This window comes from Macrobrachium nipponense, chromosome 9 (genome assembly GCF_015104395.2).
Source record: "Macrobrachium nipponense isolate FS-2020 chromosome 9, ASM1510439v2, whole genome shotgun sequence".
Lineage (NCBI taxonomy): Eukaryota > Metazoa > Arthropoda > Malacostraca > Decapoda > Palaemonidae > Macrobrachium > Macrobrachium nipponense.
In genome coordinates this window covers 89,744,937-89,767,354 of record NC_061110.1, presented here as the reverse complement: position 1 = coordinate 89,767,354, position 22,418 = coordinate 89,744,937, and the positions used below count along the sequence as shown (strand labels likewise).

At 35.3% G+C, this 22,418-nt stretch overlaps 1 protein-coding gene across 10 annotated transcripts in view; it reads right to left on the bottom strand.

Moving 5' to 3' along the window:
* Positions 1–22,418, bottom strand: part of LOC135218566 (sodium/potassium/calcium exchanger 2-like) — a 490,480-nt gene that overhangs the window by 103,114 nt on the left and 364,948 nt on the right. For all 10 annotated transcript variants that reach the window (XM_064254943.1, XM_064254946.1, XM_064254942.1 and 7 more), the window contains one exon: positions 8,426–8,555. In XM_064254943.1, coding sequence (XP_064111013.1) covers positions 8,426–8,555 — 130 coding nt within the window. The remainder of the gene's footprint in view (positions 1–8,425; positions 8,556–22,418) is intronic.

Here is a 22,418-nt window from a genome sequence, read left to right as displayed (position 1 = left end):
AATAGATGTTTTGCTGCTTAAAAAGGACAAGAGAATTCTAGTGGATAAAGTCACCGAAAATTTGAAGTAAGTTGGAAATTTTGGAAAGACGGAAGTACCGAAAAATCTAAGCTATGGCTGACTATGGTAGATTCACATCAACCGTGCATTTGAAGTCTAGACCCGTCCCTTACGACGCTCCTGATTGGCTGTTGATAAACCAATCGCAGGGCTGGAAAATCTCAGTCTCTCTCGAGAGTTCACATATTCAGGATGTATGTTCTACCTCTCCTAAGGGATACTTTTGAAAGACGTATCCCTCAGGAGAAGTGGAACATAGATCCTACCCGTGTGAACTCTCAAGAGAGACAGAGTTTCCAGCCCTGCGATTGGTTTATCAACAGCCAATCAGGAGCGTCGTAAGGGACTGGCCTAGACATTAAATGCACGGTTGATGTGAATCTACTATAGCCGATCCTGCAGCAGGCTCCCACTTCATAATTGAGAGTGAGATACAGAATTATCTTCCATTTCAATTTCTTCTACTAAACGCTTAAATGACATCATAATGCACCTTCTGGGCGAAGCAATGGTTATAAATAATAATAATTTTGTAATGAGAGAAGACGATGGGGTAGGACCATGTCACAAATATAAGTAGAAAGATAATGTCAGTATTCATTATACAATTTAACTTATAAAGTTTCCAGTATCTTCGAAGTAGAAGTCATTTTTAACGCCAGAACTTCAGGTCTTTTGGTGTGAATTGTTGGAAGAAGGTTCTCCTAGTTTACAAACATGATCATTATTCTGACCTACAGTCTATTGATGTCGGCTTGGCAATCATCCTTGGTCTCTAATTCATTAAGGAACCACCGCTACCAGCTTTTGTGGCTGAGCCTTTAGCGTCAGTGGGCGCTATTTTATCGTAAGACGATATCTCACTCCTCGGTACAAGAGGGTTTATTTTTTAATACTAACTTGGAACTTCATGACTGATTTACTGGCCTTGTTTGCTTACTGATACGGAAATTTCTGAGCAGTTCATAATCGTAATTTTCCACCAAATGCCCAAGTGGGAAATAACTCTTGATTTTGTTTTTCAAAGGTTTCCAATCGGCTCGTTGAAGGCCCAACCAATAACAAAAATTTTCCAATGAAAACATTTTTAGATTGTTTTTTTTTTTTTGGGCAAAACGTCACCCACCCCCCCCATTTTTGGGTGACAGAAACAGAACCGTTCAAATTTTTTTACCTGGTTTTTACTTGGTTTCCCACCGGAAAGCAAGGTCCAATTGGAAATTTGGAACATACCTAAGGCCATTAACTGGCAAGGTAAATTATCCAGATGAGGGTTTTTTTTGAGTGGTTCAATAACTACGAAAAGGTTAGATTAGGGGATTTTCAAAAAGGATAATTTTTTTTTTGACCCTCGTGGACCCTTGATTAGTGGGTTCCCAGAATGGGATCATTGACCCTGGGTTGGACCCCTGTAGTACCAAATATCCAAAGTGTCCCCCAATTACACACACACACACACAATTATTATATATAGTATATATATATATATATATATATATATAATATATAAGATATATATATATATATATATATATATTTATATTTATAAAGGTATAAGCCCACGAAGGAAAAATAAACAACGGAGTTTCTGCAAGATTTTCGACTTCAACGTCCTTTATCTGCTGAATTAAAGGACGTTGAAGTCGAAAGATCTTGCAGAAACTCCGTTGTTTATCCTTTTCAATTCGGGCAGGTTATAACCTTTTATTTATGGATTATACATTGTCCCAAAGTTCGTGATCAGTTATACATATTTTTATATATATATGAAAATGTATATGCATATTCTTTAACATACATATACATATAAACATATATATATATATATATATATATAAATATTATATATATATATAGTATATATATATATATATATATAGTATATATATATATATATAAATAATATATATATATAATATAGATATATATATAATATATATATATATAATATATTTGCCAACAAATCACTTGCAGACCAGTAGAACCGTGGATGATCATATATGCCCAACAGCCAGGAGAAGGGGTGAAATGAAATGACTTGAAACATACAGAGTCACAAGAAGACTTCGTGCAAGACAAATGATGCTAAAAAAACAAACAAACAACGATAACAACTACAGACAGTTCTAATACCTAATAGCCCTACCCTTTGTTTTAAAATATCCCCTTCGTTTTTAAAAAATTAAATCATTCAACTTTGTACAAAACCTAGGGACCTGATATTCAAATAAAATTTTATCACAGTCTTGGGGTTTAATTATACATGATTAATATTAAAATTTCTTTTTTTTCACCACCCAAATTTCTCTACAAAAAACATAATTTTTTTCCTTTGAGTCTGTCCAGTTTTTAATAACATGAATCAACTATTTATTCCCCATATTGCACAAATAATGCATTTGACATATTACCAGTTCTTAAACATTTATATTTTGTGCTTGTTTTTTAATCGAACTGCCAATGTCTTTCCACTTTGTCCCACGTAAGTTTTTATTACAATTTTTTGCACGGAATTCTTTATAAATACAACTGTTCCATTTCCAGGTGAATTGCTTATCAGCAAGTTTTTCTAATAGTTCCTAGAGTTTTGAAACACAACATTAATACCTAGTGGTTGACTTGTCTCGGGATGTTATTAAAGCAGGTATAAAAAGGAAGCACTAAAACGTTTTTTTTCGAATTTTCGAACTTTTCAGTTTTTTTTTGTCAATCCATAAAATGTCTTTTTTTTTTCGTGCCTTACAATAGGTGTTTTTCCCCAATAAAACTGTTTGGGTACCTCAAATTTGCCAGCAATTTTCACGTATCTTGCTGGCAATTTGAGGTTACCCAAAACGTTTTTATTGAAAAACACCTATTGTAAGGCACGAAAAACGTTTTATGGATTTTGACAAAAACTGAAAAAGTTTTTTTCGAAAACAAAAACCTTTTAGTGCTTTCCTTTTTATACTGCTTTAATAACATCCCCGAGACAAGTCCAAACCACTAGGTATTTAATGTTGTGTTTCAAAAACTCTAGGAACTATTAGAAACTTGCTGATAAGAAATTCACCTGGGAAATGGAAAAGGGTTTTTTGTATTTTATAAGATTCCGTGCAAAAATTGTAATAAAAACTTTACGTGGGACAAAGTGGAAAAGACATTGGCAGTTTTCGATTTAAACAGCACAAAATTAATGTAAGAACTGGTAAAATATGTCAAATGCCATTTGATTTGGGGCATATGAAATTAATAGTGATCATTGTTTTTTTTATTAACTGGACAGACTCAAAAAAGGAAATTATGTTTTGTAGAGATTTGGTGAAAAGAAAATTTAATAGAAAATCAGTAATTAATTAAACAAGACTGTGATAATTTATTGAATATCAGCCCCTAGGGTTTTTGTACAAAGTTGATGAGATTTTTTTAACGAAGGGTAAATTTTTATTTTAAAACAAGTAGGCTATTAGGTATTAGAACTGCTGGTATTGTTTTTACCGGGGGTGTTTTGTTTTGTTTTGTTTTTTTTTAGCATCAATTTGTCTGCACGAAAGTCTTCTTGGTGACCTCTGTATTTGTTTTCTTGGCACTTGTACCTGAACCCTGATTGAGGTGTTTAGAAATACATGAAAGCGCCCTCGGTTTTGTTTCAAGTCATTCATTTCACCCTTCCCTCCCCTGGCTGTATGCAAATATATATATATATATATTATATATATTTATATATATATATATATATATATATATATATTAAGTAACGAATCACGAAAGTTAGGAAACGTTGGATAAATCCATAAAATAAAGATATATGCCACGAAGGAAAATAAACAACGGAGTATCCGCGAGACCTTTCGACGTCCAAACATCCTTTACTAAGCAGATGAACTGACATACATGAGGAAAAAGACAAAACAAGAAGATTCGTATAACTGACAGATAGGGATTATAAAGAGATTAGTACCTAGAATCCGACACACCTGGAAGATGAGTAACCTTCCCAAACAAGCCTAAACAATGGGTTCAATTAAAAGTTTAAGACAATCATCTCAGATACAAGGACAAAACAATTAAAGGATTATAGGTGACAGCTATTCAGAATTTTGGTTCTTTGGTACAAACCATATTCACAATACATGTTAGACATACAATACAATGAAGAAGTGTATGTCTAACATGTATTGTGAATATGGTATTGTTTACCAAAGTTCTGAATAGCTGTCACCTATAATCCTTTAATTGTTTTGTCCTTGTATCTGAGATGATTGTCTTAAACTTTTAATTGCACCCATTGTTTAGGCTTGTTTGGGAAGGTTACTCATCTTCCAGGTATGTCGGATTCTAGGTAATAATCTCTTTATAATCCCTATCTGTCAGTTATACGAATCTTCTTGTTTTGACTTTTTCCTCATGTATGTCAGTTCATCTGCTTAGTAAAGGACATTTGGACGTTGAAAGGTCTCGCGGACACTCCGTAGTTTATTTTCCTTCGTGGCATATATCTTTATATATAAATAAAGGTATAAGCCACGAAGAAAAAATAAACAACGGAGTAAAGGACGTTTAAGTCAAAAGATCTTGCAGAAACTCCTTTGTTTATTTTTCATTCATGGCATATACCTTTATTTATGGATTTATCACATTCCAAACTTTCGTGATTCAGTTATACATATTTAGTATATATATATGAATGTATATGTATATACATACATACATCTATATATACACACATATATACTACACAGACACACACACATATATGGATGTATATATATACATATATATATATATATATATATATATATATATAACTATACACACATATATACATACATACATACATACATACACACACACACACACACACACTATATATATATATATATATATATATATATATATATATATATATATGGTCTATATATATAGACTATATATATATATTATATATATATATATATATATATATATATATATATATATATATATATATATATATATAAACAAACACAAGCAAGCTGGCCATCATGCATCGTAAACGCAGTACCAATATTCAGTTCGGAAGTGCTTAATTCTATTTTTGCCTGACCCACTCTCTCCAACGGAAGCAGCTTAAGCCTTCAGCTGCTGAATATTCAACAAATGCGACGCCAAAAGTCAGGAGAACTATTTGAAACGTGGCATGGCAGTGATGATTATGGCTGCATGCGATTACAGGTCGTTCATTTTACAAAGACCTAGACCAGTCCCTGGTCTCTGTAAAGTACAGGTTTGTATCTTTGTAAGACAGAAGTTGCCAGCGGCAATTTCCGAGTTTATGCGAGGATGCAAGCAGTTATTTCGTGTAAACTGAAAGGCTTATGTTCATCAACTGTAGTAAGCTATAGCGGGAATGGTTACTTGTATGAAAAGTAAAAAGAAAGGAGTTTTATTATCCACACTCAAGTACGTTATTTAAAACTAATGATTTACTTAATATCTAAAGAATTACGGCTGACTGCTTAGTGGCTCCGACATCATCATAATAATAATAATAATAATAATAATAATAATAATAATAATAATAATAATAATAATAATAATAATATAATAATAATAATAATAATAATAATAATAATAATAATAATAATAATAATAATAATATAACATGTTTCAAAGTGGGTTTACTTCCAGCAATAATAATAATAATAATAATAATAATAATAATAATAATAATAATAATAATAATAATAATAATAATAATAATAATTTTATTATCATTATCATTCTTGACCTTACAGTTATCTGCAGGGAATTAATCAAATAATAGAATTTATGCAATAAAAGGAAAATGGAAAAACGTACTCGCTTCATTAGTCGGAACCTATGACTTCAATTAGCATAAATTCATTGAAAAATGTTTATATAAACACGGACCCGCTCCCCCCCCCAAAAAAAAAAAGTCTGGTGGCAAGTGGCTCTCGATTAACTAATTGGAGAAATGTTAGAGAGGTTTGAAGAGTTTTGGAAAATTCAGATTGATCTAAGAAAATGTCATCTACTTAAAAAAAATAAATAAAACACTTAGATCAAATGGAAAAATGTTTCCTTCGTAAATACTTGACGTTTTTGACTGTTTAATGTAGCGAGGTTTTAAAACGACCATTAACTGAAGAGTCATAAACATACGACACAATAATATTAAGGACAATTCAAACGCTTCAGTCCTTAAATTTAATTACACAATTAAAAACGACGAATTTATAATTAATTTTACTTGATAGGCAAGTGCTGAATTTCACGAGACTTTTTCTTTTCCAAAATATATATCCGCTTCCTTTCATGGCTAAAAAATACCTCAATGGAAAGGAGATAAATGTTATTATTTGTTGCAGACATAATTTCATATACGGTTATAAGCACAAGTACAGAAAATCTACCCGTCTAGATGACGTAATAATATTAATGTGCATATGCATGTCCATTTTATAATGTTGATGTAATGTGCTCGTACGTGCACTGATGTGCATTCGTGTGCTTTCATGTGTGTGTGCGTGTGTGTAGAAGTTTGTACATATTTCCTTTACAAGTGAAATAAATAACCGATAAAAGGACTCTTCCTTGTTTATAGTTGGCTGCTCACTGCTCTACTGACATAATGGGATACATGAAAAAAAAAAGACATAAACAAAGAAGAAAAATAAAAAAAGGAAAAGGGTAAAAACGAAAAAATATATATATATATTTAAAAAACACGTAATGGATGGGCGGGAGTACTTACCACAATTAATCCTTCTCGTGGCTCAAGATGGATGCTGTCGGGGCTACTTTCTCAAGAGGGAAAGTCGAATGCTTTCTCTTTAAAGAGAAAGTCGAAGGCTTTCTTTTTAAAAGAGAAAGTCGAAGGCTTTCTGTTTAAACGAGAAAGTCGAAGGCTTTCTGTTTAAAAGAGAAAGTCGAAGGCTTTGTGTTTAAAAGAGAAAGTCAAAGGCTTTCTGTTTAAAAGAGAAAGTCGAATGCTTTCTCTTTAACGAGAAATTCGAATACTTTCTCTTTAAAAGAGAAAGTCGAATGCTTTCTCTTTAAAAGAGAAAGTCGACTTTCTAACGATGCCTGGGCTTATGCCTCTTAGTTCATGATACTATAATAAACATGAAACCAAAAAAAGTAGGGGGAAAGGAGATTAAAAAAAATGGCGAGGGAACTTCTAAATAAAAAAAAAACAGAAAATGATAATTCAACTAAATATATGAAATTGAAATACAACCATGCAATAGTATTGAACATTACCCTTGCACACGTAGACACGACGTCACCGTGAACGCTTGGAGACGGGCTAATTGGATAAGAAAAAAAGGACCAAAACAAATACCGGTACATAAACAGCATAAAACCCTGATAACAATAAATGGAAAAGGGGACGAGACAACGATGTCAAAATAAAGGTGTGCCGTTCGATGGAATCGGCCCTTTGCAGGAATAAATGTCACACGGTGGACGGGAAATAGCTAACCAAATCGTCAATATATTTTTAAATCTTCGTACCTGCGACACGGGCGAGCCAACAGAAGAAACAGAGGAAGGGCTTCGATAACAGAGACAGAGATCTGCAACAGAATTCTCCGCTGTTTCTTGCCTTGTCTCCCGTTATGAGCTTACTAACGGCTTGGCCGTTACGGGAAATTCATGACACAGAACGTACTGAAAGCATTGCCGAATAACATCAGCACTTGATTTTCTTCTACGCCTACTGAAGGGGGTGGGGCGGGGGTTAGGGGAGGGGGAAATGATTCCTGAGACTAACGAACATAAAGAAAACGTCCAACCAAACCGAGCAAGCAAACAAACAACAGGAACATGAATAATAATAATAATATTAATAACAATAATAATAAAGGGGTTGAACAAAGTAAGTTAAAGGAAGTTTAAACTTCAGAACAGAAGACTGAATGAAACAAGCATATACTACAGTTATTAGACGGAAAACAATACCTTTACTTTTTTTTCCTCGACACTTCACCTTCGGCGTCGCCGTCAGCCCACTGAAGGGGGAACTGTACCCCCACAAGGAGGCTCCCCTCCTCCAATCATACCTTTTTTTTTTTCGTCGTAACGTCACATTAGTTACTGCAGCATCTCCAAAGCACTTTGATGACGCTAGTTTTAAGGAGGGGAGGGGGCGGGGGGGGTGGGAAGCGGACAGAAGAGGTTACTGGGGAAAGGAAAAAACGAATAAAGGAAGGATGGAAGGAAGAAGATAATATAGAAAAGGAAGGATAAAACAAAAGGAGATGGAAAACGGAGAGAGAGAGAGAGAGAGAGAGAGAGAGAGAGAGGTGGTGAGTGACCAAGAGGAGGAGGAGGAGGAGGAGGAGGAGGAGGAGGAGGAGGAGGAGGAATCTGTACCTACCGTCGTGTAGCGGATCGATAGTATGGATCATAAGCTGTAGGAGGCCATGTCTGAACTTGGTGCCGGAGTGTAGAACAGGGGCCGATTGGCGTCTCTCTCCTCCCGCCGCAGGCTGTGGACCCCCCGCGTGCTGTGGGACCAAAAAAGACACTCTAGGTTAGTTTCGTTTGTCTGTGGAATACCGGATGTCCGTTCATCCCTTAACCCACTAAAGACAAGATTATGAAATGAGTCTGTCTCTCTCTCTAATAATAAAAAAAAATAACAAATATAATATAAATATATAAGTTACACTTGAATTGTAAAGGTTAGATGTTACAATGTCACTTGACTGTAGTTCACTTGACAAGGTCCTTCACGTTTTTATTTTTTTTTTTAGAGGAAGAAAGGAAGGGCATGAATGCCCTTATTTTTTGAATGACAAGACAATAATACTCGAAGGCGAACCACTTTCAAAACGAGGTATTTATTTTTCTAATCATTTTCGTGAATGACTTCCATTTTTTTAGCTGAAGAAAAAACCCTCTGGGTATTCTTACTGTTTTTCCAGTTTTATGAAAGAAGAAAATATTCTCTGAGTATTGCTACAATTGTTCCAGTTTTATGAAAGAAGAAAATATTCTCTGGGTATTGCTACAATTTTTCCAGTTTTATGAAAGAAGAAAATATTCTCTGAGTATTGCTATAATTGTTCCAGTTTTATGAAAGAAGAAAATATTCTCTGGGTATTGCTACAATTTTTCCAGTTTTATGAAAGAAGAAAATATTCTCTGAGTATTGCTACAATTATTCCAGTTTCATTTCATGAAAGAAGAAAATATTCTCTGGGTATTGCTACAATTTTTCCAGTTTTATGAAAGAAGAAAATATTCTCTGAGTATTGCTATAATTGTCAGTTTTATGAAAGAAGAAATAGGGTATTGCTCTATTCCAGTTCCAGTTTTATGAAAGAAGAAAATTTCTCTGGGATGTATTGCTACAATTATTCCAGTTTCATTTCATGAAAGAAGAAAATATTCTCTGGGTATTGCTACAATTTTTCCAGTTTTATGAAAGAAGAAAATATTCTCTGGGTATTACTACAATTTTTCCAGTTTTATGAAAGAAGAAAATATTCTCTGAGTATTGCTACAATTTTTCCAGTTTTATGAAAGAAGAAAATATTCTCTGGGTATTGCTAATTTTTTTCCAGTTTTATGAAAGAGAAAAGAAAATAACATCTGGATATCACTTATTTGTCAAATTTTAAAGAATGACGAAAGAAAAGATTCTCTGGGTATTACAAATATATTTCCAATTTTAAGAAAGACGAAAGAAAATATTCTCTGGCTATTACTATTATTTTTCCACTTTTAAGACGAAAGACAATATCCTCTGGGTATTACTGTCATTTTTCCCGTTCCAAGTAAGACGAAAGAAAATATCTTCTGTGTATTAATATTATTTTTCCAACTTCAAGAAAGACGAAAGTAAAACATCCTCTGGGTATTACTATCATTTGTCTCAAACTTCGAGAATGACTTAAAAAAACAAACTTCATCACAAACGTATACGTTTGAGTGTCTCATACAGTGACCTAATTAGAGAAGGCTTAACTCCGCCCCCCCCCCCCCCAACCCCATACCCCACCCCCCACCCCGCACACCCTACCCAATCCTCCCCAATTTGACAGCGGGTTATATCGGGCAAGAAACACTTCCACGACATCGATTACTCTTTATAAATGTCAAGGTCCTCCAAAGGAGTCCCTAGTCTTTGTTTTCTTAGCTGAGGCGTCGTTCCTCGTGGATCGCTCGCTCACGTAAGTTTACGCAAATGTCTTTTCAATAAGTTTTTAACCTCTCCTCTCCTTTTTTTCAATCTCTCCTCTCTCTCTCTCTCCTCTCTCTCTCGTCTCCTCTACTCTCTCTCTCTCTCTCTCTCTCTTTTGAGGGTGGAGGAGGGATTGAAACATTCTCGTGAAAATGTTATATAAACGAATTATTAGGAATATTTTTATATATTTCATAAGGAAGACTTTTTTTTTTTTTTTTTTAATCGTGTTACAATTATAAGCCTCGTTTGTACGAAAGACTTTTCCGTATTATTAGGAATATTTTATAGGGAAGACTTTTTTTTTTTTCTTTTTTTAATCGTGTTATAATGATAATACTTGTTTTTATAAATTACTTTGCCTTAAATTATTGTAGATGTTTGAGTATTGGGTCAATAGTCCAATAGCCTAATGTCCCCTCTAGCGTTACGGTGACCTACCTTAAAAAAAGAAAAATAAATAAAGAAATAAAACAGAACCAATAACAATCATATATCACAGAATATTTGCCATACTTTCAGTCCAAGCGAACGGACCCAAGTATTGGGGCATAACGCGAATTCCACCCCCTGCGCCCCACCCCTCCCCCCCACCACCACCCCCACGAGAACTTCACCGAAGCAAGGCAGCTTAAAGAGTCCTCAAGCAGCCATCCACTTTAATCTTTACTGGTTTCCGTTTTCTCAAGTTTCAGCGCTTGCAATTTTAACCTTTCCCTCCCCTGCGGAATGGATAACATTAGTTGCTGGTCCTCGGACGGAATTTGGAATATTTTCCGAGGGTGGACGGAATTTCGTGCGGATAACGTTCCGCAAATATCCGCGGACGGAGACCGACGTCGACAATAAAAAGCAATGTAATCTATTTCGCCGATTGTTATCGATGTTTTGAAGGCAATCTTTCCATCAACAATAATATCTAAGTAACGAACGGTTCTACCAAGCGAATGAACTGTCTTGAAAGGAAGGCTGGAATCTGTTCATCATAACCAAGTTATCTTATCAGCCTTGCAGTTATCAGTAATAATGTATTTCAGTCTATTTCTTGATACACATGTTTCTATACAAGAAATAAAGCTATTTCTTAATAGCTGTTCTATCGAACAGATTAAATGGGCTGGAGATATTTAATATAGTTATCTTAGTCAGGTAGAGCAGATTTCCGGTTAATACATTAGCAAAAAAATCCCCAATGTCTTTCATATTATAATCCTTATCTATCTACCTACCTATCCATATAATATCTATATCTATATATATATATATAATATATATATATTATATATATATATATATATATACATATGTATGTATACATCGGTCATTTTGAAAACTAATGTAGAGTCTCCCGTTGAGAAAGAGAGAGAGAGAGAGAGAGAGAGAGAGAGAGAGAGAGATTGATTAATCAGTAACACTGACGTAACCAAAACATAATATAAATGATGAATTTCCTTCGTAAAGTCCTGACAAAAAAAAAGAAAAAATGAAACACATCCCGTGCTGAATACAAAGTAGTACATACACCACATCACACAGATTCGAAGATATAAAGAAGATAAAAATACTTCACATAATCCATAGCATTTATTTCCTGTTGAATTCTTGCTCTTTCTGATAGAGTGGTTTATTTTAACCAACGACATTCAAGCGCAGTAGATTATTCATTAAATGTATTTTGTAGCGAGTTGAGTTAGGGAGGGGCTGGGATTTGCATTGTAATACTCTTCCATTTGTTCACTGCGTTGTCAGCCTTTGGGTTAGGACGGTGTCAATTTGGCAACAATCCCGAATATCGCTTCTGGAAATCATGCAAGAATTGACGCCATGGGATATTCCATCTGGCACTTTGCAAACCTACCGACTGCAACGCGTGCTTGTTCCCGCAATGTATTGCATGTACTTGACCACCAACAAAGAGAGAGAGAGAGAGAGAGAGAGAGAGAGAGAGAGAGAGAGAGAGAGAGAGAGAGAGAGAAATGTGGATACGCATGGAAGTCGTCACCAGGAATAATGTTAAAAGTGACAGCAAATTAAGTGTTGAAATTTACTCAACTTGTACTTAGGGTACCAATAGCGATGGTATATAGTTCTGGCTCTCGAGGAGAGAGAGAGAGAGAGAGAGAGAGAGAGAGAGAGAGAGAGAGAGAGAGAGAGATGAAAGTCACCGGGAAGAATTTTAAAAGCATGAAACAGCAATTTAGCTGTCGTAATTTGCGTATCTTTACACAAAGGACTTTCGGACTCATCATTTTAATTAGTATTTCGGTTCGGGCCTTAGTCGGCGAGAATTGAATGACTCATTTGCCTGGCCCAGCCTTTGTTATCTCAGCTGAAAGACGTCGCTCTAATTGAGCCTCAGTACTGGAAATTGGAGATACACCTCGAAGACCTTTATTCGAGAGAGAAGTTAAAGGAAAATACGATAAACTGATGAAATAGAAATAAGGCCCAAACCAGTCTTAGGTACAGATGTTGAGTGATTCCTCCCTTGCCAAGGTTCTCCCTCGAGTTATGGGGATGATCAGTTACTTACTAACCCAGTCGACTTTTACTTCGCAGGTCGAGAGACTTGACCTCAGGTCCCAGAAGTGGCCACAATTGTACTAGCTGGTCCTTGACCCTAATAACTCAAGTGTCTTGATCCGTTCCAGCCTTTATGGGCTGCCCGTGCTGGCACAAGGCTGGCTTAATCTATGACTAACTAGCCGTTCCATTGGAACTGAATCAAGAGAACTCAGCTGAACATTAAGCTGGAAGATAATAGTCATTTCCTTAAGTTAATCTTGGAACTGGAACTCAGGAAAATCGACCCTTTCCTTGTATGGAATTCAAGCAGAGTACATTGAAAATCGACCCTTTCCTTGTATGGAATCCAAGCAGAGTACATGAAAATCAACCCTTTTCCTTGTATGGAATTCAAGCAAAGTACATGAAAATCGACCCTTTCCTTGTATGGAATCCAAACAGAGTACATGAAAATCGACCCTTTCCTTGTATGGAATCCAAGCAGAGTACACTATTGTCGAAAATCAGTCAGTGTTTGGTTTTGTAACGTTCTGTGACAGACCTTCAACCTTTGGTCTTTTAACTCACTAGATCTTTGTCCAAGTTCAGCACTGGGAGCTGCTGTTGAGTAACCCTGTCCCAGCTCAGCTTTAAATGCTGCAGTGAAGGGATTTACTGTCACGTCTCAGCTTCAGCGAAAGAGATCCAATGTAGTGGATCTGGTTCAATCATTTATAAGTCGACAAATATCCGCCCATGAATAATTGCGTCCTGTCAGACGAAAGCACAAAGCTGTGCAGGGTTTATCAACATCAAAGGGAAATTAATTCTGCAGGGGATGTGCAATGGTCCCCCGCACGGATTCGCCAAGAAATAACGATGTTTTTGAGCTCTGATATTTTACAACCGTATGCAACTAATAAAGGGCTGCCAAGGACAAATGAAGTTGAAATATTTTCGCAGATCCCGGTGTCTCACTGAAGTCATTTGACGATGAGACTGGCCTCAACTCATTGTTATAATTCCAGCAGCTATATGTCGGGGAGGTTTAATAGAATCTGAATATCAATCTCGCAGTAACATCACCCAAACCTTAGACAGTCGATTGGAACAATGCTTGAATGATAGATCTAAAAATATCAAAACCTATCAAAATGAAAAACGCCCAAAACTTACATTTTCACCATAGGCATGATATCTCTGTATCTAGGTGACATCTGATATTAACAATATTCTAATACCAGATGAAAAAAATTACTTCTAGTTATCTGTATATACAGCGTATTTATCTGCAGGTCTTCATCATATATTTTTGTCTTGTTTGTGGGATGATACTGGTCCATTTGGGAGGTTTAAGCTTCTTATCCTGATGGACCCAATTTCAGTTTTCAGTTTTGCTCGCAAACGACCCTCAAAGAAATGTTTTTTTTTTTCTGATCCTTCAGAAACCCAGGAGAGATGCGCCACTAAAGAGATAAGGAAATTGATGGATAACAACAAAAAGCTTTCGAATCATCAACCCAAGGTAAATACTATATACACACACACACACACACACACACACATATATATATATATATATATATATGCATATATATACATACATATATTTCATAATATATATGTTATACACATATATATTTCCCAATATATCCAAAACAGTATTCTCATGCTTCTCTGCCTAACATTTTTCATCTATTTTCTTATTACCAATACCTCAAACCTCGAACATTATGCAGCGTGCTAACTAAGCCTTACGAAGTCAATGAGGGAAAAATAACTTTATTCCTTTTAGTACTTTAATTGAAGTTTTTTAAGACCGTATAACAAAGGGAAAGTATTCCTGTAATCCTCAAAGAAGAAATTCCCATAAACGGGAAAGTTTCCTAAAACAAAAACACTCCATGGTAAGCTCGGAACGAAGTAACTATGCCGAGGAATATCTCTCCTTAACCAAAAATACAAAATTGAAACAAAGGAAAATATATTGTCAGGAAGTTGCCATCGTTTTTCTGTTAAACACTGAATTTTCCCAACAGTATTTCTGTTAACATTGACTTTTCCATTTTGAAAAGAGAGTTTGTTGCCACCCACCTAGAAATGTCCAATAGTACGTTACTTAAAAGCTACTCGAGCGGATTATTGCAGCTGTCTCTCTTCCACGGTCTGAAAGAAGAAGAAGAAGAAGAAGAAGAAGAAGAAGAAGAAGAAGAAGAAGAAGAAGTAGAAGAAGGTACGGGAAGAACTAGAGACGGAGAAGGAAGTGAATGAGGAAGACGAAGTACGGGGAGAAATCCTAATCAGGATTCAACCTACGATTTTCTTACCAACTGAAAATAAAGTAAATATTTCAGCAGTGGCGTGAGGAGGCTGCTGCTTGCTGACTTTTATTTATTTCTTGATTTGACTCATACAGGACACAGGTGTTTTGAAAAACCATTTTTTTCGAGCTGTTTTCCGAATATAAGTAAGACATACGAGTGACTCGTGAGACAAAAGTGATCCTGAAAGTATTCTACCGTGTAGGCTCTACTAGATTATTAGATGAGTGAACTGAACGGATGGAGAGACGTATTTGAATGTTTCTGGGCCATGGATCTTTTTATATTTAGAATATCTAGCAAAACCACTCTTAGATATTGTCAAACCCAAACCCATTAAGGCACAGTATATATATATATATATATATATATATATATATATATATATATATATATATATATATATATATATATATATATATATGTGTGTGTGTGTGTGTGTGTGTGTGTGTGTGTGTGTGTGTGTATCGTGACGATCCGTGGAGTTAATGTAGGGGGAAAAAATGAAAGAAATCCTTGTTGAAAAGACACAAATAAAAAACTAAAAAATTAAATACAAATGTGAGAGCAAAGTTTGTATTTTCATCGAAAAGTCAAGACCTGGAAAAACATGTTCATAAATTTAACATGTTCATAAATTTCTTTTCATTATCTTCAAGGCGTAACTGTTTATTATGATAATATTTTATCTCTCGGATGAAGGAGAAGAGAGTGATTACGTCACGATAGAGAGCATGAAAGAAGACACACTGTACCCTAAGGAAAAGCGACTTTAGGATGAAATTCTGTAATAACCACATTTCCTTCCCGTTCCTCGAGAGGCCCTCATCATCCGACGTGATAATTCTCAGACCCCCCTTTTTTCTGTCTCGAACTGAGGAGATGAACGTAAAGTCTTTCCCGTCCCCTTGAGAAGCGAAGCTTTATGACAACGACCGAGTCAGAAGAACGAAAAAAAAACAAAAAAACTGACGGTTGTTGATGTGTATAGTGTAAATAATTGTTGGGTACGGACTTGCGTGTCTTCTATAGCTTACTAGTTGGGAGAAAGTTTTTGTTTTGTTTTCGTTTGTATGGTGTTTTGACGTTGCATGGAACCAGGGGTTTATTCAGCAACGGGACCAACGGCTTGACGCGGCTTCCGAGAACCACGTCGAGAGTGAACTTCTTTCACCAGAAATACATCTCTCTCACCCCTCAATGGAATGCCCAAGAATCGAACTCTCTGAGTTAGGAGAAAGACTTTTTTCAAGTTCAGAGAACGATGACTGAATAAGTACCTAAGGCCGAAGACAATCCGGCCGCTTACAATCGTGGAGGGAGTTCTAGAAGTGAACTGGATGCGACTATTGATGATAATGATATACGCTTCATGTCACCTTAAAGCTCTTTAGAGAGATTCTTGAACCCCGAGTTGTAATTGATCTACTACATCAAGGCCTAGTGATCGTGTTAGCACTGATCTGCCATTTGTGGGAGTAACTTTGAAGAAACTCAATGTTTATCTTGATTCTCTCATGGAACACAAAATGTAGAGAGGGAAAATGATCAAGTTCTATTGAAAGTAGGGTTAAACAGGTGACATGTCGTACCTATAAAAGGTTACAGCATTCGACTCCACAAATCACTATAAAATAGTGTTCACCCTTTATTCTCCTCTCTCCTAATTCTTCCTCTTACCTCACTTCAAAATTCCACCACAATCCTCCCGGTGTTCCGAAGTTCGATTCCCGGCTCGGCCAACGCGGAATCAGAAGAATTTATGTTTGGTGATTATAAATTCACTTCTCGATATAATGTGGTGTTCGGATCCCACAATAAGCTGTAGGTCCCGTTGCTAGGTGACCAATTGGTTCCTAGTCACGTAAAAAATATCTAATCCTTCGGGCCAGCCCTTAGGAGAGCTGTCTGTTGATCAGCTCAGTGGTCTGGTAAAACTAAGATATACTTAACAATCCTCGCGCTTGCACTGGAAACTGGTTCTGTTCTACCCCGACCCAAAGAACAAAATCAGCTCCCTGAGAAGGGGCAAAACGGCTCCCCCAAGAGATCGCGACGCAGACGATGAAATCTAGAGGGGTCGTTAAAAATATTTCTCTTCACTGTTCTCTGATAGCCTGAGAGCAGCCTTCCCTTATTTGCAATATGCTATTGCATTAGGGGTTTTAATCCCGGGAGCATTTCGCCCAAGTGCACTTTTCCATTAGAACTGTAACGAGATGAGAGCATCCAGATCATTCGCGAACTTGCTAATTTCTTCTTATTCTTCTTCTTCTGTGAGTGAAAGCATTCCTGGTGATTTTTCAAGCTCGCTAAAGTGCATAGGAATTTAGGGTAACTGCACTCACTTAGTGGCGTCGTTTTTGTGCGTTTTTATGCGAAAAGTCTGACGGACGAGAGAGAGAGAGAGAGAGAGAGAGAGAGAGAGAGAGAGAGAGAGAGAGAGAGAGAGAGCCAAGTGCCTTTATCTAAGCTTAGGTTATGAAGGGAAATAGGATGGGAGGAAGTAATAGACGCGATGGGAAGAATAATGGAGATTATGGGACAGAAGAAGGGAAGGAAAGTAGGTGAGAGGGAACTTCACAACTTGGCAGTTATGGTGGATGGTTGGGCGAGGGGGTGGGGTAGGGGGGTGTGGGTGGGGGCAGGGAAAAGCAATCTTCGCCGAACGAAGCAATCTGCGGATTGCTACACTTAGCGTTATAAAAGTTTCTTTTTCTTTTGTGTGCGGTAATCCTTTTTCATAGAGTTTCGTCAGATTTCACGCTTGAAGGACACGAAGGCAGAAAAGCCAATATATGTTCTAGAAATGTCAAAAATGAATGGAGTCTAAAGGAAGCCATTCAATTCATTCAGGAATTTCAATTTCTAAATAAAAATAACATTAATAACCTCAGCCTTGGCTTCTTTTGAACATTACAGTAGGCCCAAAAAGTTACCTGTACCCAAAATTACGATTCCATAACTCTTCACTGTATTTTTCGCTTTTTCACAAAATACTGGTTATAATTCTCCTTAAGGCTGTTTTGTTTGTATGGTGCTTTTACGTTGCACGGAACCAGTGGTTATTCAGCAACAGACCAACGGCTTTACGTGACTTCCGAACCACGTCGAGAGTGAACTTCTATCACCAGAAATACTCATCTCTCACTCCTCAATGGAATGGCCGAGAATCGAACCCGCGACCACCGAGGTGGGACGCTAATACCCTTAAGGCTGTTGTCCAGAACTTTGAGAATGAACTTAGAAATTTCACTGATTAACAAAAATGGACGAGCTTTATTTTTGAATATCTGTTTAAAAAAACAGCGTTTGGCTTATATTTTTCCCGGACTATAAATGCAACCGCTCCCAGTTGTCTCTGAGAACAGAGAGGGGGAAATTGTCACTCGCAAAACTCGATGGAACTTTCCAGTAACTTTGTGGATTTTCTTGTTGAAAGTCTCCATACACGGAAATATGTTTGTGGATTTTCTTATTAAAGTCTCCATACATGGAAATGCTTAACAGATAAGTTAGGCTCACGATTTCAAGCTGCGCTGTTGAACCAAATCGCAGTGTTTCTAAAACAACAAATTCTGTTTTATATCCCGAAAATGTTAACTTAGATCAAGTGGTCTAAATCATAAAGTGAAAGAGCTTTTCAACTTGTTTAATGAACGTTTTTATACACACTCACGCACACACATTATATATTTTTACATTCACAAACATAGGAACTCATTGTCGAGTTGAAGCCAAACTTTATCGTAACCGACGGTTTTAGTAGATGAGGATTAATACTACCTCATCTACAAGACGAATTTTTATTTTAATATGCAAACAGTTCGGCAATTCTGTCAGATGGTGCTTTCAAGTTCGTCAAATCTCCACTTATTTCCAGTTTTTCGTCCCAATATTCATCCTAAAATATGTCAGGGTTTTCACATTGCTCTTGCAATATATATATAAATAAATAAATATATATATATATATATATATATATATATATATATATATATATATATATAGATATATTATATTCGTCCCAATTCTCATCCTAAATAGGTCAGGGTTTTTCCATTTCCCTTGTAATATATATATATATAGATATCTATATATATATATATATATAATAATATATATATAGAATATATATATATATCATATATATATATATATATATATTATAAGTCTCACACCGCAAATACGTTTGGAAGTTGATAACTGAAAATACAGGTTTAAATTTCCAAGTTCCCCTGTGCTTGTCCATAACTGCAATTTCATAGAGATACCCGGAAACGTTCACGCAGCAGCTATTGTTATTTCACCTTCATTTCACCCCTCATCAAAGTGAAAGCTTTCTGGAAACGTTCCTCAATCCTCCTGGGGAATCCACCAAAAGGCTTTGTCTGTTTCTTATCTCCTACTAATGATTAGTTTTTTTGTTTTTTTATTTTTTCTTCCTTGGATTATATCGAATAATAATAATAATAATAATAATAATAATAATAATAACAATAATAATAATAATAATAATAATAATAACAATAAAAAAAAAAATAATAACAATTAATAATAATAATAATAATAATAATAATAATAATAATAATAATAATAATAATTAATAATAATAATAATAATAATAATAATAATATGTTTTATTAAAAGTAATTTTATTTGACTACCCCAACTGAAATTTTTACCATATAAAATCCAATCGTTCTACCTAATTGAGATATGTCAACCTTCGGTGCGTTGCTCACCAGTTTAAGCAACAATGAAATGGAATAATTAGAAAAATAGAGAAGAACCTGTATAAAATTAATGCAGCTGAGGCAGCAATTACTTTTAATAAAACATGTTTAAAAGAGGGTTTACTTCCAGCATACAATAATAATAATAATAATAATAATAATAATAATAATAATAATAATAATAATAATACTTTATTAAAAGTAATGGCTACTTCAGCAGCATTACACTTGTAGAGATTCTTCTCTATTTTCCGAATAGCGGCTTTTTCCGTGCTACTTAGACAGGCTAGTAGAGCGCCTATGGAGGTCATGATCAAATACAGAGTCATGACCTCCATAGGCGCTCTACTAGCCTGTCTAAGTAGCACGGAAAAAGCCGCTATTCGGAAAATAGAGAAGAATCTCTACAAGTGTAATGCTGCTGAAGTAGCCATTACTTTTAATAAAGTATGCTTGAGAGAGGGTCTGCTTCCTAAGTACAATAATAATAATAATTAATAATAATAATAATAATAATAATAATAATAATAATAATAATAATAATAATAATAATAATAATATATTTTAGGCAAATGCTGTTAAAAATAATGCAGAATTAAGAGAGTTGATTTTATATATTGTTTTTTTTTATTTTCCTTCAACATCGCTGAGCCTGAGAAGCGAATTGTAAGGAAAATAGAAAAAACAATATATAAAATAAACTCGGTTAATTTGGCCATTCTATTTAACAGATTAATAATAATAATAATAATAATAATAAATGTATGCTGTAAACAGACCTTTCAAACATACTTTATTGAAAATAATAATGGCAGAAATTACAGAATTGATTTTATACAAAATTCTCTGAAGTCAATAGCGGAACAGAGAATTTTTTATAAAATCAATTCTGGGACTTTATGGACACCCTGTATATTGGTCTTCACTTGAAATCAGTAACAGAAAAGAACAGGAGGTAGAGAAAGAAGAGATCAGTTATTATAAAAGAAAAAAGTAAACAAATAAATAAATAGATAAAAACGTCAGAAAATGTTCATATACAACGAGAACTGCTTTATGTTAGCATCCTCGAAATATTCTGTATACGGGATCCTTGGAGTGAATATCTCCCCTGACGTGTGGCGGAATCGACAGAGAGACTTGGCGAGAGGCGGACGGAAAAGCCAAAGTCTAAACTTCTCAGACGTGTTATTGTGGCGTCCACAAAGACCCACTCCAGGGCCGTCAAGTAAACAGATAAAAGTACTCAGCTCTCTTCAATGGCTCTGTATATATACATAAATGGTTCCAACGGAAAAATCAGTCCACCATCATCTCGCCCCTTAGAGATGGGATTTGTAAAGAGTGATAGTGCGTCTTGTATGCTGTTCTGATGTTACGCCTGAAAATAACTTAGGCTATTTGTTGTCGACATAAACACATATCTCTTGAGGTTTTGACTGTCAAAATTGAGGTTATGTATGCTCATTAAATTGGTATACTAAGAAGGTAACCTCCTATTATCTTCGATTTACTTTACATTTCTAGTGTCTAGATCGTAAGTGCTTGACTCATTGAGCCACATTATAAGTTTGATCCCCCGTCTTTTGAAAAGGGAAGATCTTTAACACTTGCCTTTTGAGATTAGCTTGACTATTTAAAAGTGAAATTCTTTAAAGTGGTTGTCTTTATCATCTTATCAATTTTTTTTTCTATTTATTAAAAAATTCCACTTATAAGTCTTATGAATAAAGCGTCTCGGACAACAGCATTCCAAACAACTCTGAGTATGACCTTGAGCTTTTTCAAACATTAATGAAAGCATTATATGAAAAGGAAAGCTCATTTTTTGCTTCAAAGATATGCGTTGAATCTTTGTCAGGAAGTTAACGAAATGAAAATCAAAACGTATGTTGTTGTTAAAGCATCGTCGAACTCTTTTTCTTGCAAGTTTTATCATTAAATAGAAGAGGGTTATTATAATTTCATAGCCTAAATGTGAACTCAAATAATTTCACCTTTGACAGACCTCCAATCTAAGTGTCGTTTGTGCAGATATGACGAACCAGTTGCCACAATGTAAACAACTTGAAAACCAATAACGAAGAAAGGGCCAAGAAGTATGAGATAGTGCGGAGAAGTATGAGAAACAAAGGTCCCCATAGGACATTCAAGGATAAGAGGGGAAGGCTTCAAGAAGGACTCCGTAGGGATCACAAAGGGATACAAGTAAGCCCCGAAACTTCTACAAGGATATTTTGGACACTGCTCAAAACCACAGTGTTTATCCATTGACCGAAGTGGGTGTCAGCCAATAAAATGATATTGCTCTCGATTTTTGTTAGCTGCACCTTAACGTACAACACATTTAGACACGTATGTACGTACATAAAGCAAACATAAATAAAACTGTACTGGCGATCAGAGAGAAAGATAATTGAGTAATTGTATCTAAGGCTCATAATTTATGAAATAGACGACTGCTCTGTCCATACTGAAAGATTTAACTCTGCACTCGCATCTATAGATATCGATCCCCGAACAACTGTTTTTAACTTCAGAAACTGAACTCAAAATTTTCGCAGACGAAATGAACCTTAATGAGTTTCATTTCTTTATGTAAATAAAAACGTTCCAGAT